Source organism: Lissotriton helveticus, chromosome 10 (genome assembly GCF_964261635.1).
Source record: "Lissotriton helveticus chromosome 10, aLisHel1.1, whole genome shotgun sequence".
Taxonomy (NCBI): domain Eukaryota; kingdom Metazoa; phylum Chordata; class Amphibia; order Caudata; family Salamandridae; genus Lissotriton; species Lissotriton helveticus.
Window position 1 is genome coordinate 389,764,956 of NC_136071.1, and position 21,986 is coordinate 389,786,941.

At 44.9% G+C, this 21,986-nt stretch overlaps 1 protein-coding gene across 1 annotated transcript in view; it reads right to left on the bottom strand.

The window, feature by feature from the left end:
* Positions 1 to 21,986, bottom strand: part of AGAP3 (ArfGAP with GTPase domain, ankyrin repeat and PH domain 3) — a 2,202,224-nt gene that overhangs the window by 499,500 nt on the left and 1,680,738 nt on the right. The window contains exon 12 of the mRNA XM_078662817.1: positions 4,453 to 4,626. Within this exon, the coding sequence (XP_078518943.1) occupies positions 4,453 to 4,626 (174 nt within the window). The remainder of the gene's footprint in view (positions 1 to 4,452; positions 4,627 to 21,986) is intronic.

A 21,986-nucleotide genomic window follows, 5' to 3' on the forward strand; every position in this document is an offset into this window, starting at 1 on the left:
GGAGGCTGACGTGAAGGAGTTGTTTATGACGTTCCGGAGGTGGGGAGCGATGATGATGTCGGCTTTGTTGAAGATATGATGGGGGCATGGGTCAGAGGGGGAGCAAGGGTGGATGGTGTTCATGACGTGGGTGGTGTCTTCTGTGCTGATGAGGGTCCAGGTGCTGAGGATGGTGGTGGGGGCCGTTGGTTCGGTAATCGGAGGCGGAGTCTGGGGTCCGAAGCTGACGTGTATATCTTCGATCTTGCGGTGGAAGAACGTGGCGAGGGAGTTGCAGAGGTCTTGTGACGGTGTGAAGTCATTGTTGCTGGCGTTGGGGTTGGAGAGCTCTTTGACGATGCTGAAGAGTTCCTTGCTGTTGTGGGTGTTGTTGTCTAGTCGCTCTTTGAATGATGTCCTTTTGGTGGTGCGGATCAGTTGGTGGTGTTCGCGGGTGGCGTTCTTGAGGGCTGTCATGTTTTCTGTTGTCCGTTCATGGCGCAAGGTTTTTTCAAGGGTTCGGCAGGATTACTTTGAGTCTTTGAGGGCGTCTGTGAACCATGTGGTTTTCCTGTTGCCGGTCTTGCCTGGGGGTGTTCTTCAGTGGAGCGAGGTCGTCGGCGCAGTTGGTGATCCATTGTGCGAGGTTGTGTGCTGCGTCGTTGGTGTCCACGGTGTTGGCGGGCGGGTTCTGGCTGAGTGATTAGAGGAGCTGGTCTGTGGTGATTTTGCTCCAGTATCTGCGGGGGATTTGTTGCGTGCGGTGGTGTGATGTAGTCTTTTTGAAGGTGAAGTGGATGCATCTGTGGTCGGTCCAGTGTAGTCCGGTGGAGTGGCTGAAGGAGACGTGGTTGCTGGCGGAGAAGATGGGGTCGAGCGTGTGGCCAGCGAGGTGGGTGGGGGTGTTCACCAGTTGTTTGAGTCCGAGGTTGGCGAGGTTGTCTAGCAGGGTGGTGGTGTTGTTGTCGTTGTTTTTCTCCAAATGGAAGTTCAGGTCCCCTAGGAGGATGTATTCTGGTGAGGCTAGGGCGTGCGGGCTGATGAAGTCAGCGATGGTTTCTCTGAATTGTGTGTGCGGGCCCGGGGGTCTGTAGATGAGGGTTCCTCTGAGTAAGGTCTTGGGGTCGGTGTGAATCTGGAAGTGGCGGAGAGTGTGTCTTCGGTGTTGGTTGTGACGCTGATGGTGTTCCTGTAGATGATGGCGATTTCACCTCCGGTTTGGTTGGCGCGGTCCTTCGGGGTGATTTTGTAGCCGTCCGGGATGGCTATGGCGATGTCGGGGGCCGAGGAGGCGTTCATCCAGGTTTCCGTGAGGAAGGCGACATCTGGTGCTGTTGTGTCGAGGCGGTCCCAGAGCTCGACGGCGTGCTTGTGGACGGAGCGGGTGTTGAGGAGGATGCACTTGAGGTGGTTGTTGTTGTTGTTGGGTCCGGTGGCTGGTCTGCAGGTTCAGAGGCAGGTGAAATTGCAGGCTTGACAGGTGAAGGGTCCATGGGTTCGCTTCGGGGTGGCTTGGTAGCAGGCAGGCGGTCGTCCGGTGTTGAGTGCGTTGAGGGCGGCGGAGTCGTACCTCAGTCGGGTAGCCTGGCTACGTCGGGGACCATGGGTTCTGGCGCTGGGCGCGGTCCAGGCCCGGATGGGCGCAGACGGGCTTGCCTTAGGCGCGCAACCCTACCCACTTTTTTCAGCAGTTCTAGTGCAGTACTGCAAACAATACCACAGTGCCTTTCATCCTCAAACTTCAAGATGAGGGAACCCTTCACCTCTTGTACAGAGCCTGTGTGCCCACCCAGAGAAGAGATTAGGGTAATGACCAGTCAGTTCCTTCCTTTATGATCACGGTAAACCGGTCTGATGGTAGCTTTTCTTCCTCTGAATTTGGTGCCAGACTGTCTACAGGGATAAAGGCTCGGCCTTTCCAGGTGTCACCTGACATTCACTTGAGCAATACAATCCCATTTAAAGGTGATTAGGTTCCTTAGCTCACACTAACAGTTCTTCGTGCCAGGGGAAGAAAACACCTTCCCACTGCAAGGTCAAGTAGTTTTCCCATCTCTTTCACTCCTCATTCAGGTCAAGTATGGGCTAGACCCTCTTCCATGTAAATGGTATGAGTAGGTTTTCCCATTTCGTCACTAAGATCACATCGGCGCACTCCTTTTAATATGACTCGATGCGCTTGTTTACTTTAGTTATGACCCGGAAATGATCTCGCGGTTTATCCGCTGTTGTCCGGAGCAACGACCCGGACGTGCTTGAATTGTGGTCCTCCGTCTATTTTGGGAGCACACCCATTCGCTTGGTGATTGCAGACACGAACAGGCTGCTCTCACGCTGTAGGAGAATTGACACCAGTACTAGGTAAGATACGTTCTAGACCAATGGTCACTCTATGCCTTACTGCTTTTTCTCCATACCACTGAGAATCATTATTGCCGTCCACAGATACGGCGTTTGGGGGCGATCGTACATGACGCATAGTCCTCCGTTTATTTTGACGGGATAATCACTACCTTGGCGACTGTAGACACCAAGAGGCTGGTTTCGCACTTAAGGAGAATCTACGCTAGTATTAGGTAAGACTTGGCTCAATTAAATCTGCCATCTGATCCGGTATTATGCCTACTCCGTATTACTTAGAGTTACAATTACCGCCCTACAGATATGGCGTTTGGGAGCGATCGGACATGACACATTCCCAGTTCCCTCCTCAGGTACGTGGGCAATATGCTCCCTAATAACTAATAGTCTGCTGTTACAAATGAGACCTATTTGAATTACATAGCCCCTCCTCTCTAACCTTGCAGGTCTTTTTATATCTTTCCGACCGAAAACGTAAAGATTAGCACACACCTCCGGTGTTCCTTGCTACAGGTATGCCAGCCTTAATGCATGTAGTAGAGCTTCTCTTGATTGATGCTCTGAAGAATCTCAGATAATTAACGATATGACAAGCATATCAACTTTCTTCCTCACTAGTATTAACAGGTTCATGCCTATACTGTTTAAGTGTCTACCTTGAACCCTTAGAAGTTTACTTCTTAATATCCAACGCAATGAACTCTACCCATATTATGTTTACGACTATTAATCTTGTTATTGACAGTACTTTGGTTTTTCCTGGTTGAAACAGGATGGTTGTGTTTTTGTTTCTTGGTTTTAACGTGGGTAAGTTAGGTATCATTCATTGATTAAGAAATGCATTTATTTAATCATCGAATAGTGCAAAACTGATGATTTTTCATCTCTGGTGATCCAAAGATAATATTTCATTATCTCTATTACCACAAGTAACTTTTCTTTAAGAACCATGGTAATATCTGAATTGTTCTGTTTACCGCTCACTACGGTAACTCGATATTCACTGTCGCTCTTCAGTATATTTATGTCACATTGTTTACATCTTTACAGAAATTGTAGTGCACCCTGTATACACCTTGTCCTGATGAAGACCCCGATGTAAGGCAACAAGTACGCCTACAATTCTAGCGTGGGGTCGAAACGTCGACGGCTACCTTCTTCCTTCCTCAGTTGACACCGCCCGCACTATTTTGGATATTTTCATACCAGTGTCAATATAGACAATTTTTATTCAAAATGGGATATGTTATGATCCCTCACTTGGGCTCAGGGATCTGAAGCCGATGAATAGTGTTTGTATTTCGAATGAAATTGGATAATTGTTATTTGTCACGACTACTACCTCTTCACTTTTTCTTTTCTTTCACAGCATCACGCTATTTCACTCCCTTTCCTTTGGGGCACTGTTATTTATTAATTGTATTTGTTTACTCATTGTGATTAATTTACAGTGTGTTGATTGTCTCTTACTTTTTCCTTAAATAAATTTAAATAATGGTATACCAGTTCACAGGGACCCCTCTTATGTACACCATATAGCACCCAGGTCCCATGTGGATTCCTTCGGGTAAAACCCCTCTTCCCTTATACTAATTGTCTCTACATAATGAACACATTTACATGAAGGGTGAGAACTGAACAAAGACTTGAAGGAGAGAGAGAGCGAGCTAGGGGCTACTAGCCACACTCCGCTTAATTTCTCTGGGAACTTATTATAACTGGAGTGCAGGTCTAAAGCAGAGACTCTGTAGTGAAAGATCTCTTGCACATGTAAAACCTCTTCCTCTGATTCTAGTGCCTAGTCAGCAAGACTTACCAGGATACCAATCCTTTAATTAATTAATTAAGTCTCCAGAAGAACAAACAGACATTGTACATTCTGCATTACTAAATTCAGCAAAAAGTATATACTCTTAAGGAACCACCTTGAAAAAGTCATTCAAAGTGTCTCATGTTTACAAGCTGTCAATTCTGATGCAATATCATATCGTACAATTGAAAAGAGTCGGCTTCTGATGCCAAAGAACATTTGCTGTCACACATGTTACCAGAAATCCCCATGTGGTACTTCATAGACGAAGCCTCGGTGCAAGTCATAGATTAATCACTTACTAGGATTGTTGGCAGTGTTGACTGTTCCAACGGTCTCGTTCCACTGGTCCGCACTGGACACAGAGAAGGATCTTTGGTGCATCCCATCTCCTTTCGAACCATAGGCTGACAGATTAATACCACTGAGGGAGCGCTCTGTATGCAGGGAGCTGCTACTGCCAGATTGGGGGGCCCCTGTGAATAGAGACGCAGTATTAATAATAAATAATCTTTATTTGGGAGCAATTGCAACCATAAAAGATACAATCATACAATAAGAAAATCATCATTACAAATCTAGTTAATAATTAGGATAAAACACAGCTCATGGTCACGAGTAATTAAAAGGAGATAAGAAAAGACAGTGCAAAGACAAAAAAGCCATTCAACAGTCAATCGGGTCTAAATAGTCTTTAATCTATAGACGTCCTACAAGAAACTAGTAATTGCACAAAGTGTGAGTTCATAGGATAACAACTGTAAATACATAAGCGCTACTCTGGCTTGTCTAAACTTCAAGGACTTAAAAGGGGGGACACAATAGTTAATGGCACTGGTAATGAGTACAAAAGAAATCTTAAAAACAAATGTAATGCCCCTCAGGATCCAATTAAATGTCTCAGGGTGCATTAGCGCTAAACACTATCAATCAATCAGTCATTTGTTAAGCGCACTACATACCCGCAAGGGTCTCAAGGCACTGGGGAGGGGGGGAGGTGGGGTCCGCTACTGATCGAACAAGACCTCCTGAAGGTCAGCAGGTCTTGGGTCTGTCGTAGGCTCAGTGGGAGGGTGTTCCATGTCTTGGCGGCGAGGTGGGAGAAGGATCTCCCGCCGGTGGTTCTTCTTCGAATGTGCGGGACGGTGGCGAGTGAGAGGTCGGCGGAGCGTAGCTGGCGGTAGGGGGTGTAGAAGGAGAGCCATCAGTTGAGGTAGGCTGGGCCGATCTTGTGGAGTGCCTTGTGTGGGTGGATGAGGAGCTTGAAGGATATCCTCTTGTTGACGGGGATCCAGTGCAAGTTTCTCAGGTGGGGGTGATGTGGCAGTGTTGTGGTACATCGAGGATCAGTCGTGCCGAGGCGTTTTGGATGCACTGTAGTCGATTGATGAGCTTGGTCGGGGCTCCCGCGTAGAGGGCGTTTCCGTAGTCGAGTCTGCTGCTGACGAGGGCCTGGGTGACTTTCTTTCTTGTATCTGTCGGGATCCATCTGTAGATCTTGCGGAGCATGCAGAGGGTGTTAAAGTAGGAGGAGATGGCGTTGACTTGCTTGGTCATTGAGAGCGTTGAGTCGGGATGATTCCCAGGTTGCGTGCGTGGTCGGTGGGGGTCAGGGCTGCCCCCAGTGCCGTTGGTCACCAGGAGTCGTCCCAGGCTGACGGGTTGGAGCCGAGGAGGAGGACCTCTAGGGAAAATTACCCTACCAATCAGACAGAGTTACATCAAAACCCCGGTCATTGGCTCTGATACTGTTGAGAACTTTCTCAATGTTAACCTACTTCAACTGGGAAAAGGTGTATTCATGCACAACTTTCCATTACTGGATACATTAGGTTACTCAGCGGCAAAGGCTAGAACTAATTAGAGTGACGTCTAAGTATGACGCAGTGCATCATATTACTTTGTGGCCTAACAGGTTTACAACTTCAGTCACTGTGTCAATGGTACCTCTGCCCTCAAATCCCTCTATTGTCTCCCAATACATGAAAGGACCAAGTTAAATAATCTTTGCCTTAAACACAATGCTTTAAATAATCATGCCAGCATCTTCGGTCTCTACCAGCCACCCTGATCTCTCTGATCCACTGATAAAAGGCTGCTGACATCTCACCTCTTCAGGTATGAAAGTAACAGCAGTCAAACTCTCTTTCAGCAAGATAACTATATGGAATGTTTAACTACACACCTTAGATTGGAACAAGATTACTGCAAATTCAGGAAATCTTTAAAGACCTTCCTTTTTTCCTTGCTTTCAGTTTACTTCACAGTCAATTTCCTCAACCTTTACCAAGTCTACCGATCAGACGCCTAAGACTGACCCTCCCCACATCTGGGGTAATGTACATCCAAGGCTTTGCCATCTTCATCTCCTTATATTATTTCCAAGCATCTTGAGGTGTCAATTGGTAGTGAGCCCTGTGTTATAAGCCCTCCAAGCTTAAAGATAAACATAAACGTTAAGTACCTTAATTATCTCCCTGCCTACCTTCAAGTTGTTTCATCAGACAATATTCATTGTGATATGTATAACGTGGGAATGTGGACTAATAAGTTGAGGAAGCGGCCCCATGTCTGATTGAATTCGTGAAGTGGGTCTTTGTAGTTTGTGAAGTTCAATGAGCAGTTCTAATAACATAAGTACTGTCTGTGAGCTCCAGTGGGACAGGATCCAGAGTTTCACTGTCGCTATGGCCGTGGCTAACCATCAGTGTTCGTGATTAGTCATGCCTATCTAGACACTTATGTAGGTAGAAAGTGTGCTCAGTGGTGAGTTTACAAACCCGATTAACATTAGGCACGACGTCAGGCAAGGATGTGTACTGGCGCCATTTCTTTTTCTTTGTCTATGTAAGAATGATCTTGATTCCTTTTTTTTTTTTTCATGTTGAGGCCTATAAGCCCAGGGTTGGAGCAAGAAGACTGCCTGCATTGTTATACGCAGATTGCTGTGTCTTATGTCAAAAACTGGAGTAGGCCTTCAAAGGTTACTGGGCAGATTTGTTTTGTTTATGAGGGATCTGGGTCTGTCAACTAATATTACTAAGTCGTACAGTATGGTTTGTGGGCGGGTGACCTGCAATATTAAGTCAAGCTACAACAACTAGACCAATAGTCTACGTGTACCAACCTTTAAGTATCTAGGGGTACCTTTTGACAGTAAGGGCAATTCGGTGCATTTAGTGAAAGTGAGGAGAGCTCAATTTGATCACATCATAGCTGCAATCCCTAGGTTTTCATCAAAGTTAGGTTACAAACCCCTAGATGTGATGATTAATATCTATAATGCGCGACACACCTCTGTGTTGATGTATGGGGCAGATATTTGGGAAAATAGCACTACAACACATTTACAGTTTAGAAAAGAATTGCTTTTTGAAAAGATTGTTTGTTGTCTGTCCCCACTGGTGTTCCCATTTATGTCTGTCACTCGGTACCAGGTTTTAAGTATCTAGAAGATCGTGTTAACTAGCACCATTAATGCAATGGCTTTCCATTTGATCAAAATCTGAAACTCTTCTTAATCACGATATACTTGATGATTGTCTTCAGCATCACAATGTGAGTAATATTCCGTGGCTGCCATACATAAAGAATAAATTAACCATGTTAGGGAGACCAGGACTTTCTAATAACCCACAGGGCATCAATGCATTAGCCAAATCTTGTATTAAAAAGGCAAGGAGAAGAGAAGCTTTAGAGTGTAGGAAGAGGAGAGTGGCTGTTCAAATCGTGAGAACTACAAGCCACATGTATCCTTATTCATACTTTTTACTACATCATTACGAGAGATACAAACTGGTTAGGTTCATATTTAATTTTGCCCATCTCCTTGTTTCCTGTCTAAAAGATGCTAATGGGGAACTAGGCCTTGTGCCTTGTCCATGCGATTCAGAATCAGTACAATCCATGCTACAATGTTTTATTTTTTTGCAAATTGTATACTGTGCCCAGGATTTCGTTTTTAATCCCTTCCCACACGTCTTCGAACACAAGAAGAAGCTTTACTTAATCTTTAATTAATACAATCAGAACTAATTTGTATAATGCTCCATAAATGTATCTGGGCTGCAGTAAGATTGAGAAATATGGCGGGCAAGTAATGTATCATTAGTTTTTGTAGAACCAACATGCTGGACAGGTTGTTCTTTTATCTTCTGTTTTATCTATCTTAACCCATTTTTAGCATTTTAACAGAATGAAAGGCAAATGTAATGTTTGATGCAATATGGGTTGGATTATTTGTAGATTTCTGCCAACATTTCCCACTCGTCAATTTATAAATACATTTGTATAATTCCTGTTTAAATTGCTGCTAAGTATCAGTGTCTGTGTATCATTAATTCATGTGTTATGCATTCTATGGTTTTAATGATACGATTAAAGATTGTTTGATGAAGGCGTGCTCAGTGTATCTGCTGATTAATATTGACACAGAAGTGTCATGGTTATAAAGTTTTTGGGGAGTACCTTTGAGTTACCCTTCTGTTATTCTCCATGAAAATCAAGACACAAATAGTTTTTTAAAAAAACATTGACACAGAAGTGAACAATCACCACACACTCTTTGAAAAGAATATTGTTAAATTGAATGATGTCTCCTAGACAAGTCGTGTAGAAAACAAGTTCTTGGTTTATTCATCAGGTTACAGGTTCAAATATAACTTACAGGATGATAGTAAGTTCCATAATAGGCCCCACCAGAGCAGCCTCCTTGCTGCTTAGCCCATCCGCTCCAACTGATTTCTCCTCAAGCACCAACACTCTGAACATTCCAATGACATCACCATTGGCTGTGCAGCAAGGCAGAGAACAAGAATAGGGAGGATGCATTAACCAACAAGAAGATTATACCACATCTCCCCCCCTTATAATGATTATAGAAAACCAAAATGTATGCAAGATGATAAGACACACATACCAAGGGAAGACAAAGCAAAAGTTTCATACTTAAAAACAGTGGGTATATAACACCACTTCGCCAGGCACACCAACATACGAACAGGGCATAGTGGGTATATAACACCACTTCGCCAGGCACAACAACATACAAACAGGGCATATTCACAAACCCAAAACAGTATATAACATGTATAATACATAAGAAGAGTTGGTATGAACATCTCAAAATATGCATACATGAACACGGTACTAATAGGGGAAAAATCCTCCCTATGAAACCGCACAACCGTAATAGGGGAACACAGCTCCCAATAAAACTGAACGAAACCGTAATAGGGAAACACCCCCCTATGAAACAGAACAAGCACACCGTAATAGGGGAACACACCTACCTATAGGGGAAACACCTCCCTAAGAAAAACCGTAATAGGGAAATACACCTCCCTATGAAACAGAACAAGCACACCATAATAGGGGAACACACCTCCTTATAGGGGAAACACCTCCGTAAGAAAGACCATAATAGGGAATACACCTCCCTATGAAACAGACAAGATCGTAATAGGGGAACTCACCTCCCTATGTTCCAGGACTGGGGCACTCCCTACCCCAGAAAACAGTAAACAGACACTCACAACCCCACAAAGCACCACCACCCACAAGACATGGGGACCGGAATTAGCAAGTTTAAGTTTCAATACTTTATTCGACAGCATTGTCATAAAAGCATTTTCCCCTATCCTAAACAATTATAAATACTATACTAAGCTTTAAGATCAACCTAAAATACACATTAAATACAATCAATTACGAAAAAATGCTGGCGAATATTTACATTTTAAAAATGCATTCATTTAAAAAAGAAAGTCAGAGTCACAATACTTAGTTCATGAGGAAATGGGGCTAGTCCTAGAATAAATATAATCCATCTTAATTAATCAGTTGGAATTTAAAGTGCGCATGCGAATTATCCAGGCCCATCCCAAGTATTTGGCTAAAGCGATTGCAAGATTAGGAGCACAATTTGATCTTAATATTCTCAATGCTTCTAGGTGCTTTCTTATACCCAGATTCCTGCAAACCGGTTTTAGCCATCTACTTCTTGGGGCAGCATATAATGGGCAAACAAACAAAAAATGTGGGATGTCTTCAACAAGTACCTTACAGTAACAACATGTATTTACATTGCCTGGTGACCATTTAAAAGTGAAAGCATTTAAAGGCAGGGAACCAACTCTAAACTGGAAGTACAGCTTTCTGTCCATGGGTTTTGTAATCAGATCCCAGTACAATTCATATTTTGGGATTGTTTTTATCTCCAAGTACTGGGATACCATCATAGACGAATGATCGGAATTAAAGCGGACTGGCATATCTTGTCCCAATACATTTTTTTCAATATCGCTTTAGATGGAAAAGCGGAGGGGTCAATGGCAGTCCATAAGTGATCTAGGTGCAACTTTTGAAGCAAGTTCCTAATTTCTTTGAGCCAAGCTATTTTATGGAACCGATCAGATTTAACAATGTCCATAAGAGCTGACGCATAATGGCTCAATTCTGGCGTAGTCTTTATGCGCCTCCAATATAAAAGTGGGCGCAATCGAACCATATCTTCAATCTTTTTCCTCCCAAGGTCGTATAGGAGCGGAATCGATGGGGTACTCTGTGGGACACCAACCAACCGGCGAAGAAATTTGTTCTCAGCAATAGTCAAAGCGCTCAGATTGGTGAAGCCCCATAGTTCTGATCCATAAAGACAGGCGCCCAGCACTTTCATACTATAAATCTCCATTATGGGCTGAATAGGTTTTGTTAATGAAGATTTATATTTTTGCGCTATGGCCCCAGCCAGCTGGTGGAACTTTAAGATCACAAAATCCAAATGAGATTTCCAATTCATATTGCCCTGCAGAGAAATGCCAAGATAGGTAAAAGCGTTCACTTCTTCCAAAGAACACCCATTAAAATATATTTTTCCCTTGAATTGCTTAGCGGGATTCAATTTCATGAACTTGGTCTTTGAAGTATTTAGCTCCAAACCCCGAATCCGACAAAATTCTCCAAATGCATCAATTGTCTTTTGTAGACCACTGGGGGTCCGTGAAACCAGTAGAGTGTCATCAGCAAACATTAATACTGGAACCCGCTCCCCATCTAGCAATGGAGCATCTGGTGGAGATTTCTTTAAAAAGTCTACTACGCCGTTAATATAGAGAGAGAACAAGGCGGGGGCCAGGACACATCCCTGCCTTACCCCTCGCTCCACGGGGAAGGAGTCTGTGACGTCTCCCTGTCCCCCCACCTAATTCTTGCGTAGTTATTTTCGTGCATACGCACGAGCAGAGTCAATAACTCGGGGCTAATGCCAAGATCACTTAAAACAATCCAAAGTTTTTGTCTGGGTACTAAATCAAATGCTGCCTTCAGATCTACGAAGACAGCATATAGTGGGCCATTTGTCAGGGAAACGTTTTTCCAGTAGAGAGTTAAAAAGTGAAATACCTGGTCAATGGAGCTAGTTAATGTTCGAAAGCCGGCTTGGTACGGGGAAAGGATATCCTTATGATCTATCCAGGCTTGTATTTTATTTTGTATCATTCTACCCATCAGTTTTTGTGCTGTGTCGATAAGGCTGATGGGCCTATAGTTATTTGGTAAAGCCTTATCCCCTTTTTTAAAAACAGGAATAATCTCCGCACCCTTCCATGAAGATGGTATCATAGATCCTTGTGCAATAGAATTCGCAAGCCATAAAAAATATTTACACCAGTTAGCCCGGTCAGATAAAAATACATCTGCCGGTATTCCATCAATACCTGGAGCCTGCCTCTAGTCACCCCGTCCAATGCTACATTTACATCTCTCAAAGAGAATATTTCGTGACTGTAAAAGACCATTTTGGGGAACGGATGGGGTGTCGAAATCGAGTTATCAGCATATTGGGGTTTAAAAAAGTCCACCCATGCTTCTTTTGGAACATAATTTTTCGGACACTCTGCCATTCCCCCCCTACCCCATTTTAAAATGGCCCAAAACTCTTTCTGTTGTTTAGCTGCACAGGCTTTTTTAAGATCTAACCATTGATTCTCATCCCACAACCTTTTTGCCCTAGCTTGTGCTTTCCTATAATCATCCCTGGCCTTCAGCACACCTTCTTTAGTCCTCAGGGCTAGGCTAAGGTTCTGCCGTGCCTTTCTACAGGAATGGTCATACCATCCTCGATATCTCTGGGGGCCGGCGCCTTTCCCCTTATGTGCCTTTTTTAAGAAAAACCCCTGTAACTTGACAACAAACTTAGGATGTGACTCTTCAATTAATTTATTAAAATTTAATTCATTACAGTGAACCTGCAAACTGCTGACCTCTTTTTCAACAGCCTCCAATAAGTCCTGCATATCCCCTGGCTTATCCATCAATGTTGCCCATTTAATATGTCGGAGGTTGTTGGTTGAGATGACATCTAGCGGGATAACACCCCCTTCCTGAATAGGTGGGCTTTTATTTTGGTCCTGGTTAAAGAGCAAGCACAATGGATTGTGATCGCTCTCTAATCTAGACGTCACTTTCATGTCTATTATCTTATTCCAGACTCTGACATCTACAAGGATGTAGTCTATCCGACTACTTGACCTTGTGTTGTCAAAGGTGTGCGCACCCTGTAGGTCTGAGGGGGTGCGACCGTTTACTGCCCTCAACCCCCTGGCCAAGCACATACTCTTGACTTGTATAGCCACCTCAGTCCATTTCTTTATCACAGGTAAATCCAATTGAGGGACTCCCCATTTAATGTCTTCCTCTAGGGACAATTCGTTATCCTCATTGCCTAGTGGTTCAAACGTGGTATTCATATCTCCCCCCACTATAATGGTGGTATGCGGTGTAAGATTCTCTAGGTCGTTATCTAACACCACTACCACCTCGGCAGCTTTACCCCCTTGAGTTCCCCTGGCGTAGATGTTATAAAGGGCCATGTCTTGACGATCAGCCCATGTTATCACGATTGGGAGTAGATCATAGTTGCTAACTGGCCTCACTTTGATGGAACATTTTAATGATTGGCGTACCCATATAATTAGTCCCCCTGAGGGCCGCCCTTTTGGGTTCTTTTTTGCAGGGACAAAAAAATTTAAAAAGCCCTGCCGATAAACAGGGGTCAATGCCCAAGTCTCCTGAAACATGATAACATCATGGCTATCTATAAATTCACACCATTCGGGGGACTCAAGTTTAGAATGAATTCCCGCCAGATTCCACAAAAGAAATTTAAGACCTGTCTTTAACTGCCTATCCCTCCCATGGAGTGGCATTACATGGGGGGTATTGGTCAGATTAGAGGGGGGGCTAATTTCGCCTCTGCATTCAATGCTGCGGTGAATCAATGTCAAATGCCCCACAGTACTATAATGATCCCCTCTAGAGCTAGGTGTCCCCTCATTACTAGATTTAGTTGCAATAGACTTCATAGCAACACCTATTCCTCTTACTTGAGACCCTGCACTTTTATCCATACCTATACTCATCCGTCCTTTCAGTCAATCACACTCATTGAGACCAGAAAGGGCAGAGAATCTGTTCTCTATCGGTACACCCCAGTTATTTGTTATGAAAAACGGTTTACCTTTTTTCACTACGGGGTTCCATTTTGTTTTAAGGACTGTGGGGTTTAATAAATTCCCTTTTTTTGCATAAAAAAGTCTAGTGTTAATGGGACTATTTCTGTGGATCTACGCTGAGGGGGATATATATTTGCAAGGATGTTTGGGAGCACTTCGGGGTCAGAAAGATGTAACACCACGCAGTCCCCTTTGAATTTTTTGATACCACCTCCAATCCATTCTACTCTTCTAGCTTTTACTACTTCTTGAGCCAGCTGGTCCATACCTCCCGGGGTGAAGGCCATATTCTTCGATAACCAATTAAGTGATTTATTTATCAGAGAAGGAGTATTCTCTGCTTGCCCAGGCTCTAAAAGGGGAACATTTGCCAGAACGAGTATCAGGGGAGATGCTTCCACAATTAATTCTACGTGCCCTTTCTCTACATTTGGATCTACCTGGTTGTCCCTTTGACCTGGTCTTTCAGGATCACCGATATTAATATCTGATCCCCTGACAACCCCCCCTCCCATATCAGTAGTCAACATAGGGATAAGGGGAGTGTTTTCCAATAGTTCTATTCCTGGAGCTGTCTGTGTAATTTTAGATTCAACTCTGAGAATTTTCTGGTTAGTAATGTTGGTAGTTTCTTTTAGAGATTTTTGCAGAAGGCCCCCCAGTCTATTCACCTCTTCCATAAGATGGTCTATTTTACTTAGGAGAGGTTTGGTGATAGTTTTAATTTTATTATCTAGGGCATTTAACAATTTCTTGAGCTGTTCTTCGTCCAAGAGTAGCTTCCCTCCAGGAATTCCCCTTGTTTCTTCTCCAGTATTTTCGGATAAGGATGCATCGGGACGTTTTTTACTTGAGCGAAGCCCGCCCCGTTTTGAGAGGTTCTTTCCCCCCCCCTTAATAGCTCTAGGAGCTGGTACCGGAACAGGGGGCTCCTCTTCTAACAATATTATTTCTTCCCCTGGTGTACTCTCAGAAGCTGAGTCTACAATAGCTACCAGTAGCTGGGTTAGGGGGTTAGTCTCAGGTGTCTGAAATACCTCATTACTAATGTCGAAAGTAGAAGTAGGTAGAGGCGTGTCCTCAAATAGCAGTTCAGGAGAAAGACTCAACCCCAATGAGGATCTCCTGTCGCTATTAATCTTTGCAACCTTCTGGACCATATAATTTTCAATAGTATTGACTACTGGGATCGATTTTGCCTTTGACATGATGAGTGGCAACGTGGGGGATTGCACAAGGTAATGCTGCGGTAGCTGAACCCAAAGAGGCTTTACTGGAAAAGCAAATACGTTGTACTTATAATTAACTTACGGGCAACGATTTAAGCAGAGTTTCTGGGCCCTGTCCCTGGCGATTCCTGCCGATGAGGGCCGTAGAGGGCCCGCCCTTTGCCCGGGCTTCGTCCGGGCGCTCCCGCACGCGACTCGCGGGGGCGAGAGGCGTTCCTGCCTTTTAGCGGTTCCTGTCTTTTAGCGCGCCTCCGGGCGCTTTGGTGGCGTCACTCTCGCGCCACGGCCGCCGGGACCCCTGGGAGATGGAGTCCCAGTGGCGTCGGTGATGCTGGTGGGGCGCAAGAGCAGAGTGCAGCGAGCCGTTCCCCTCACGGCGGGCAAAGGAGGTGCTGTGGACCGCAGTTGTGGCCGTTTCCCTCACGGCTGTCAGGTAAGTAAATAAAGTTCTCAGTGAGCGCTCGGCGCTCCTGCCTTTTAGCGCGCCTCCGGGCGCTTTGGTGGCGTCACTCTCGCGCCACGGCCGCCGGGACCCCTGGGAGATGGAGTCCCAGTGACGTCGGTGATGCTGGTGGGGCGCAAGAGCAGAGTGCAGCGAGCCGTTCCCCTCACGGCGGGCAAAGGAGGTGCTGTGGACCGCAGTTGTGGCCGTTTCCCTCACGGCTGTCAGGTAAGTAAATAAAGTTCCGGAATTAGCATATTGCACTTAAGTGGGAAACCCAAATAGCATGCAGAAACAACCCATCAAATGCCGAACACCGGCATAGCAATGAAAATAAACAAATAGGAAGTCTTCACTCCGGTGAGTGATCGCTCACCCGAAGTCCTCACCCAAAGTGAAGCCCTTGTCCAGCAGCTCTATGTGGCTGTCGCCACATCCGATGCGGTGTGGCGCAGTGACTTTATCCTTGTTAGCCTCCCACAAGGCCTGAGGAAATTAATCCAAGATGTACCTTCCAAAAAACACTTCATCTGGTTGTCGTGGTTTCTTTAAAGAAGTCCCAACGGCGCGTAAGTATGCACAACAAAGTGAAATGCAGGCGAAAATGACAATTGGAAGTTTACGTTCAGTGCAAGATCTGGTTGAACTTTATTAACAAAACAACGTGGTTGGCAAAGCGAGAAACGTACAGGCTGGAGTCTGCAGGAACCATGTGACAAACTAGCAGTGCAGCTCCAACCACAAAATGGCGACATGCACCGGTGACGCTGCGCCGGATGGCTCCCTGCATCACCGTGCTCCCAAACGTTGTTACATGGCAGGCACACGTCACAGAAGAAGCTAAGAAGACATTGTTGAAGCGCCGGACACAAGTAATGTTGCACGCGCTCTGTGTATGCGTTGTGCAGAGCTTGTGGCATATTTCAAATGTGTAGCTATGGTTAAACTGCCCAGGACACAGCGCAGCAAAAAATAAATAAATAAAATAAAGAACTCACAGTCACGGGCAGATAAATCCATCAGCTGTCGAGAGCCGGTGAGCCGTTGTAGCAAAGAAGAGCCAGTACAGTGCTCACACCCCAGCAGCCCGTCAGACTGGCAAAAAGGCACTGAACAATAGTGAAACATGAAGAGCATACAGCTGGGTTATATCAGGCACACATGCAGGAACAGCAGGTCTTCTCCATAACAATGATCACAGAATAAAGTAGATCTCTGGGGTACTTGGCAGTAACAATAAGTAACGTCAAGGCAGGAACAGGCAAGCCATGGTTCAAGGCAACAAAACAGGGACAACTCCTTCAAGGCCTAAGGACAGGGAGGCAGCAGAGCAGGCAGGAAGCAAGACAGCAGGCAGGCCGCAGGAACTGGCACCTTTTGGGTTGGGTTGTGGGCGACCGGTGACTAGGTCACTGGTGGGGCTCCGAGATGCCAGCTCTCCTTAAGTACACAGCTTGTAAGTTCTCATGAAGTTCCTTTTCCTTGAAGTTTCTTTAGGCTTCATAGACCATTATCCATTGAAGTAGTACACGCAGGTTCTTCCTAAATCATCGCCAGTGTTAAATTGAAAGATGTCTCGTAGACAGGTCGTGTAGAAAACAAGCTATTGGTTTATTCATCAGGTTACAGGTTCAAATATAAGTTACAGGATGATAATAAGATCCATAATATGCCCCACCAGGAGCAGCCTCCTTGCTGCCCAGCCCATCCGCTCCAACTGATTTCTCCTCAAGCACAAACACTCTGAACATTCCAATGACATCACCATTCGCTGAGCAGCAAGGCAGAGAATACCAATAGGGAGGATGCATTAACCAACAAGTAGATTATAACAAATATGCCCTTAATGCATCTCCAATACTATGGTAGAGTGGCAAGTCTGATGCCTAGTGTGCTAGTTTAGGTGAACTTGGTAACATTCAGCACTAACAGACCCTTCTGTGGACTACCAGAGTTGCGCCTCCTGGAAGGAAAAAAGTCACATTTATTCAGTGTCAGAGGGGTGTAACAAAGCTGGAGGACATAATCGCAATTTATGGCCCCCAACATGGAGGGAAATATTTCTAGCCGGCATCAGGATAGTCGCCCATGCCTCAGGAAGTATGTTGCAGGTCAAGTTTACTGCCCATAAATTGCGGCTATTTCGCTAATCCTGTAATAGTGGATTACAGTGTGAGCAAAGAAGCCAAATGCCTTGATAAGCCTGGCTCTGAAATTCCCCATCAACCTGAATGCTGTGCTCCTGGGTGATTCAAGCCCAATTAAGGAATGCAGCACTCAACCTAGAGACCCAGACCACACATACCGAATGCACTTTTCACTGCAGGCTGATTGGTGCCCCCATGGGTATACAGCATATTTCCAGCTCAGGCCATTCCTGGCCACCTTGTTTTTGAGGCTTGTCACCAGGGCTCCTCTCTTTTAGCAACTGTATTAACCGTTACAATCTCTCTCTCTGGCTCGCTGTATCCTCCCGAGTCCTGATGATGATCCCACCATTTTTATCGGGATCGAAACGCCGTCGACTTTAAAAACATGGAACCTATATGATTGTTGAGAACTTGCTATAACGGGCTATGCTGTTCTTGTGTTTGCTGATACACTTGATGATCACAATTTATTACTTGAGTGTATTACCTCAAAAGAGAGCACCAAAAACGTTTGTTTTGCACCAATATTCAATGCGCCACTATGTGTCTTGAAATTGTTTTTCATAAACTTATTTGAATACATTATGTTCGCCATTTGGTTCTTTGCATCAAAACTATTGTTACTAGGGACCAGTGTGTTGTTTGCTATAGTTATTGCTCCAGGTCACCAGTGGTCCTTGGGTCTACCTTGTTGAAATATTACTACTTGAAAAAATCACTGCCAACTATGTTGGCTCTGCCTTTCGAACGTCAACTCGGTAAGCAGTGTAGGGCACATGCTGAGCTAAAGTGCAAACAGAGTAGAGCCTTGCAGTTAGCAAGAAATGTATCTTGAAATCCATTATGTGGCAATGTTTGAGTTCATTCTATAAGGACGACATGTAATGGGGCCTTTCAGGTACAAGTTTAAAGATGCAGAAAGGCAGCTACAGCCTCCATATTTCAATATGTGGAGAAGGGTGGGTCCTTTGGTATAAACTAGTACACAACGAAGAGGCCCAAATCAACCGAGAATTATAGAGGTAAATAGGGACACCCAGATCCCCTCAAGAAAGTGTTTTGTCAGAGTGTTAAAGCACATTCCAACTGTCCACCCTACAGTACCTGGCCCGACATGTAGGTGGTCTGTTGAAGATGAGGCAGGACAGGGTCAGCACAAGCCAAACATCTTTATGATTTAAACTATTCTAAAAGACACATATTCAATCTCTTCACTTTCTCTTCCACATTGAAGAGTACCTATAAGTGACTGTGATCATAGATTTAATGTGGGAAGCTGTGAAGAATCTAACTGAAGAACAGAGGAGGAATAGATAGAAGGGGAGACAGGCGGGAGGGGGTGTGGGAAGGGTTGGAAATGTTGTGACAACCTGAGCAGGACAACACACTAGTCTCAAGAGAATAATAATAAAGAGGAGGTGCAGAAGATGGAGGGCAGTTCCCCAATCAACGATTCAGGTAGGCGTACAGTATGGGTGTGTCAGGTGGAGAACCCGCAGACATTATAGGCAGGTCGCTTCCCTAAATTTGTCCGACAGGTATCGGATGCATGGTCCCCACATCCTATCAAACAAAGGTAGCGTGTGTGACGTCACTGCCGTCAGCTTCTCCAGTCCCAAGAGCTCCCATTGTTTGTGTAGCCAGTCTAATAGTGTCTGGATGCATCAGAGCCCCAACGGGAGTGCAAGAGCTGTTAAACAGCTCCCATTGCCAGGGTAATAGCGTGCCCCCTGCAGATTGTAGTCAGTATGTCAGAGAGTTTGGGAGTCACAATAGGATGTACGTGGGGAACTTAGGCAGGTCAGTGTCATACATTTTGTTCACTGCTTCCATGACCTCTGTCCAGAAGGAACTTATTTTGGGACATTCCCAAGTGCTGTCACTTCCTGATCTCCACTGGGCAATTCTGGCTAGTGTAACGTACCATTAATGCACAATTTTAAGAAACGTTTCTTTACTGGAACTACTGGGGGCCAAAGCTCGGGCACGATGAACGATGTAGCACAATTCTTTATCAATGAATGTGCGTTCAAATTCCCCTTCCCATCTGCACTACACAGGTGTTTTGGAAGAAACCGGAGATATAATGAGGAAGGTGTATATATCGGAGAGGAGTCGCTTATCGGAAGAGGGGGAAAGAAGTCAGAGGTCTATTGACTTGGGGCGAATCAGAGGCTGTGATAGCCAGTGACGACTGGCAGTGTATTGCCAACAAGCATTAGGTGGAAGCCAATCGAACCTGAGTAAAATCCATGAGGCCGTCTACATCGAAGAGGTCACCTATGCTTTTAAAATTGGCCTCTTGCCGCCATACAAGAAACGCTAAACCGCGGTGCGCAGGGGAAATCAGAGTTCCCTATGATCAGTGTTTGGGCGGAGATGGAAGTGGATAGTCCCTGTTGAGTTTGAATCCTGTCATAGATGCCCATGTTGGCTCGGAGTACCAGTGAAATGTAGACTCTCATTGGCCGATGTGACCTAATAAGCCATGGGACCTTCTAGATATGAATGCCTACCACCATTTGATCAATAAAGCACCAATGTTTTTCAGTACTGGGTCGGGATCAGTCCCTCATATAATGCAACTGCCTGATAGTAGCCACTTAGAGTGGGGACACCAAGCCCTCCTTCCCATTGAGACCGGTAGACCTTCTTCTTTGACATTGGCACCTTTTCACCACCCCAAATAAATTCCAAAATACGACTTAGCTGTTTGTCAAGGGCCTTTAGGGGGGGCTAGAGTGACAAAGCTTGCATAAAGTATAATTTTTGATAAAAGAGTCATCTTGACGGCGGCTTAGCAGCCCAGCCAGGAGAGGCCGTATCCCTTCCATTTAGACAGGTCAGAGCGGGTGGTCATAAGGATGCAGCATAGTTGTGGTCAACGATGCGTACAGGGGTGGGTGTATCTGCAAACCCAGGTATCCCATACCTTGTGAAACCCAGGGGAATGGGACTCGACTATTAAGCTGAGCCTGGTCAGCTTTTGAGATGGTAAGATTTAATATAGAGGATTCCTGAAGGTTCGTTTTAAAGCCTGAGGCCACACGAAAAGCTGCCAGTTCAGCCATTACTACAGCAAGGAATTAAACAGGCTTGATAAAGGACCGGGGATGGGGCCACGTTGGGACCTCACCTTTCCTTTAATGAGGTACTGGATGCCGCCTTGAGTCTGTTAAACTGAGGTTACAGGTATCCCCCGAGTATTCACCCGACAACTCAGGGAGTTTGCTGACCAGTATATTCTATGTCTGAGTGACTTATCACTCCACCTACTGGTTTTGTATAAACTCTTTATCACTGTTTTAAAGTTATACAAGTGGTTATTGGCCCTTCACTTTCTGCGCTTTATTTTGGTCCTGATGAAAGCCACTGCATCGCTACAGTGAGCACTAGGCTGAAACATGTCAACCTCTCCATCATGTTGACAGATTGAATTCCCCTCTGTTATAGTTACTTTTCTTTTAATCCTAGCCTATGAAAGCACCATTAAAATTGTTCAGAATACCATAGATCTAGTTTTAGTAACTTACATTTGCTTACTACCCTGTCCCCATACCCTGCTCATCTAGAGGTTTAGTACACCTCACTAGCTCTACTAAAACATCCCTTTGCTCCTCCCTCTCAGAGAGGGGGTTGTACCGCGCACTACAACTAGGTTTGGAGTGCGAGGAGATCCCCTATGATGAAGCATGCAACCTTCGGGTGGGTGAGGGGGAATCATCCTAAGAAAAGGATACCCCATTAATTTATTATTGTACCAGACCCAGGGGCCTTCTATTGTGTCTTCTAGTTGTATATTGGGGAATCAGCCCCTGTTGGTCTTTAAAAAATTCCTCTGGTCCTCTTTTAGTGTGAATTATATTTGACAAGATAAGTAACACATCAACGTCATATAGCATAGCTTTGTGTTCCTAGTCCCCCATGGTCACACCTGTAATTATGGGGATATTACGTATCCTTTCAGGAAAGGGCTCCAAATACAGGGCAAAAAGTAAGGGTGAGAGGGGGCTACCCTGATGAGTGCATCTGGACCTGTTAAAGGGCTGTGATAAGATCCCATTAACCCTCACGGATGACAAAAGATGACAAATGCATTTTGTGTTATCACTGCAGCCTCTCTCAGGTATAAACGCGGTATGATCAGGGTCCACGAGGCCATGCATATATATATATACAGAGCAAGTCGGTTTTCCAAAATGCCAGAAAATATCTGAGCGTCCACATTCAATAACAACATGGGATGGTAGTAGGAGCAGTGTTTAGAGTCCTTACTGGGTTTGGGGATTACTGTGATCATTGCAAGCTGTATTGTGTCTGTAAGAGTACCGGTCATGCTAAAGGCATTTTACAGTTTCACCAGTGTGGGTGCTAACAATGGCCTAAATGCTTTATAAAAATATGTACTTTATCCATAATAGTCTGGTGCCTTACTAGGTTGTGAGCAATGTATCCATATGAGAACTTCATTAGGGGTAATAGCTCTACCTAAGGTGGAGGTAG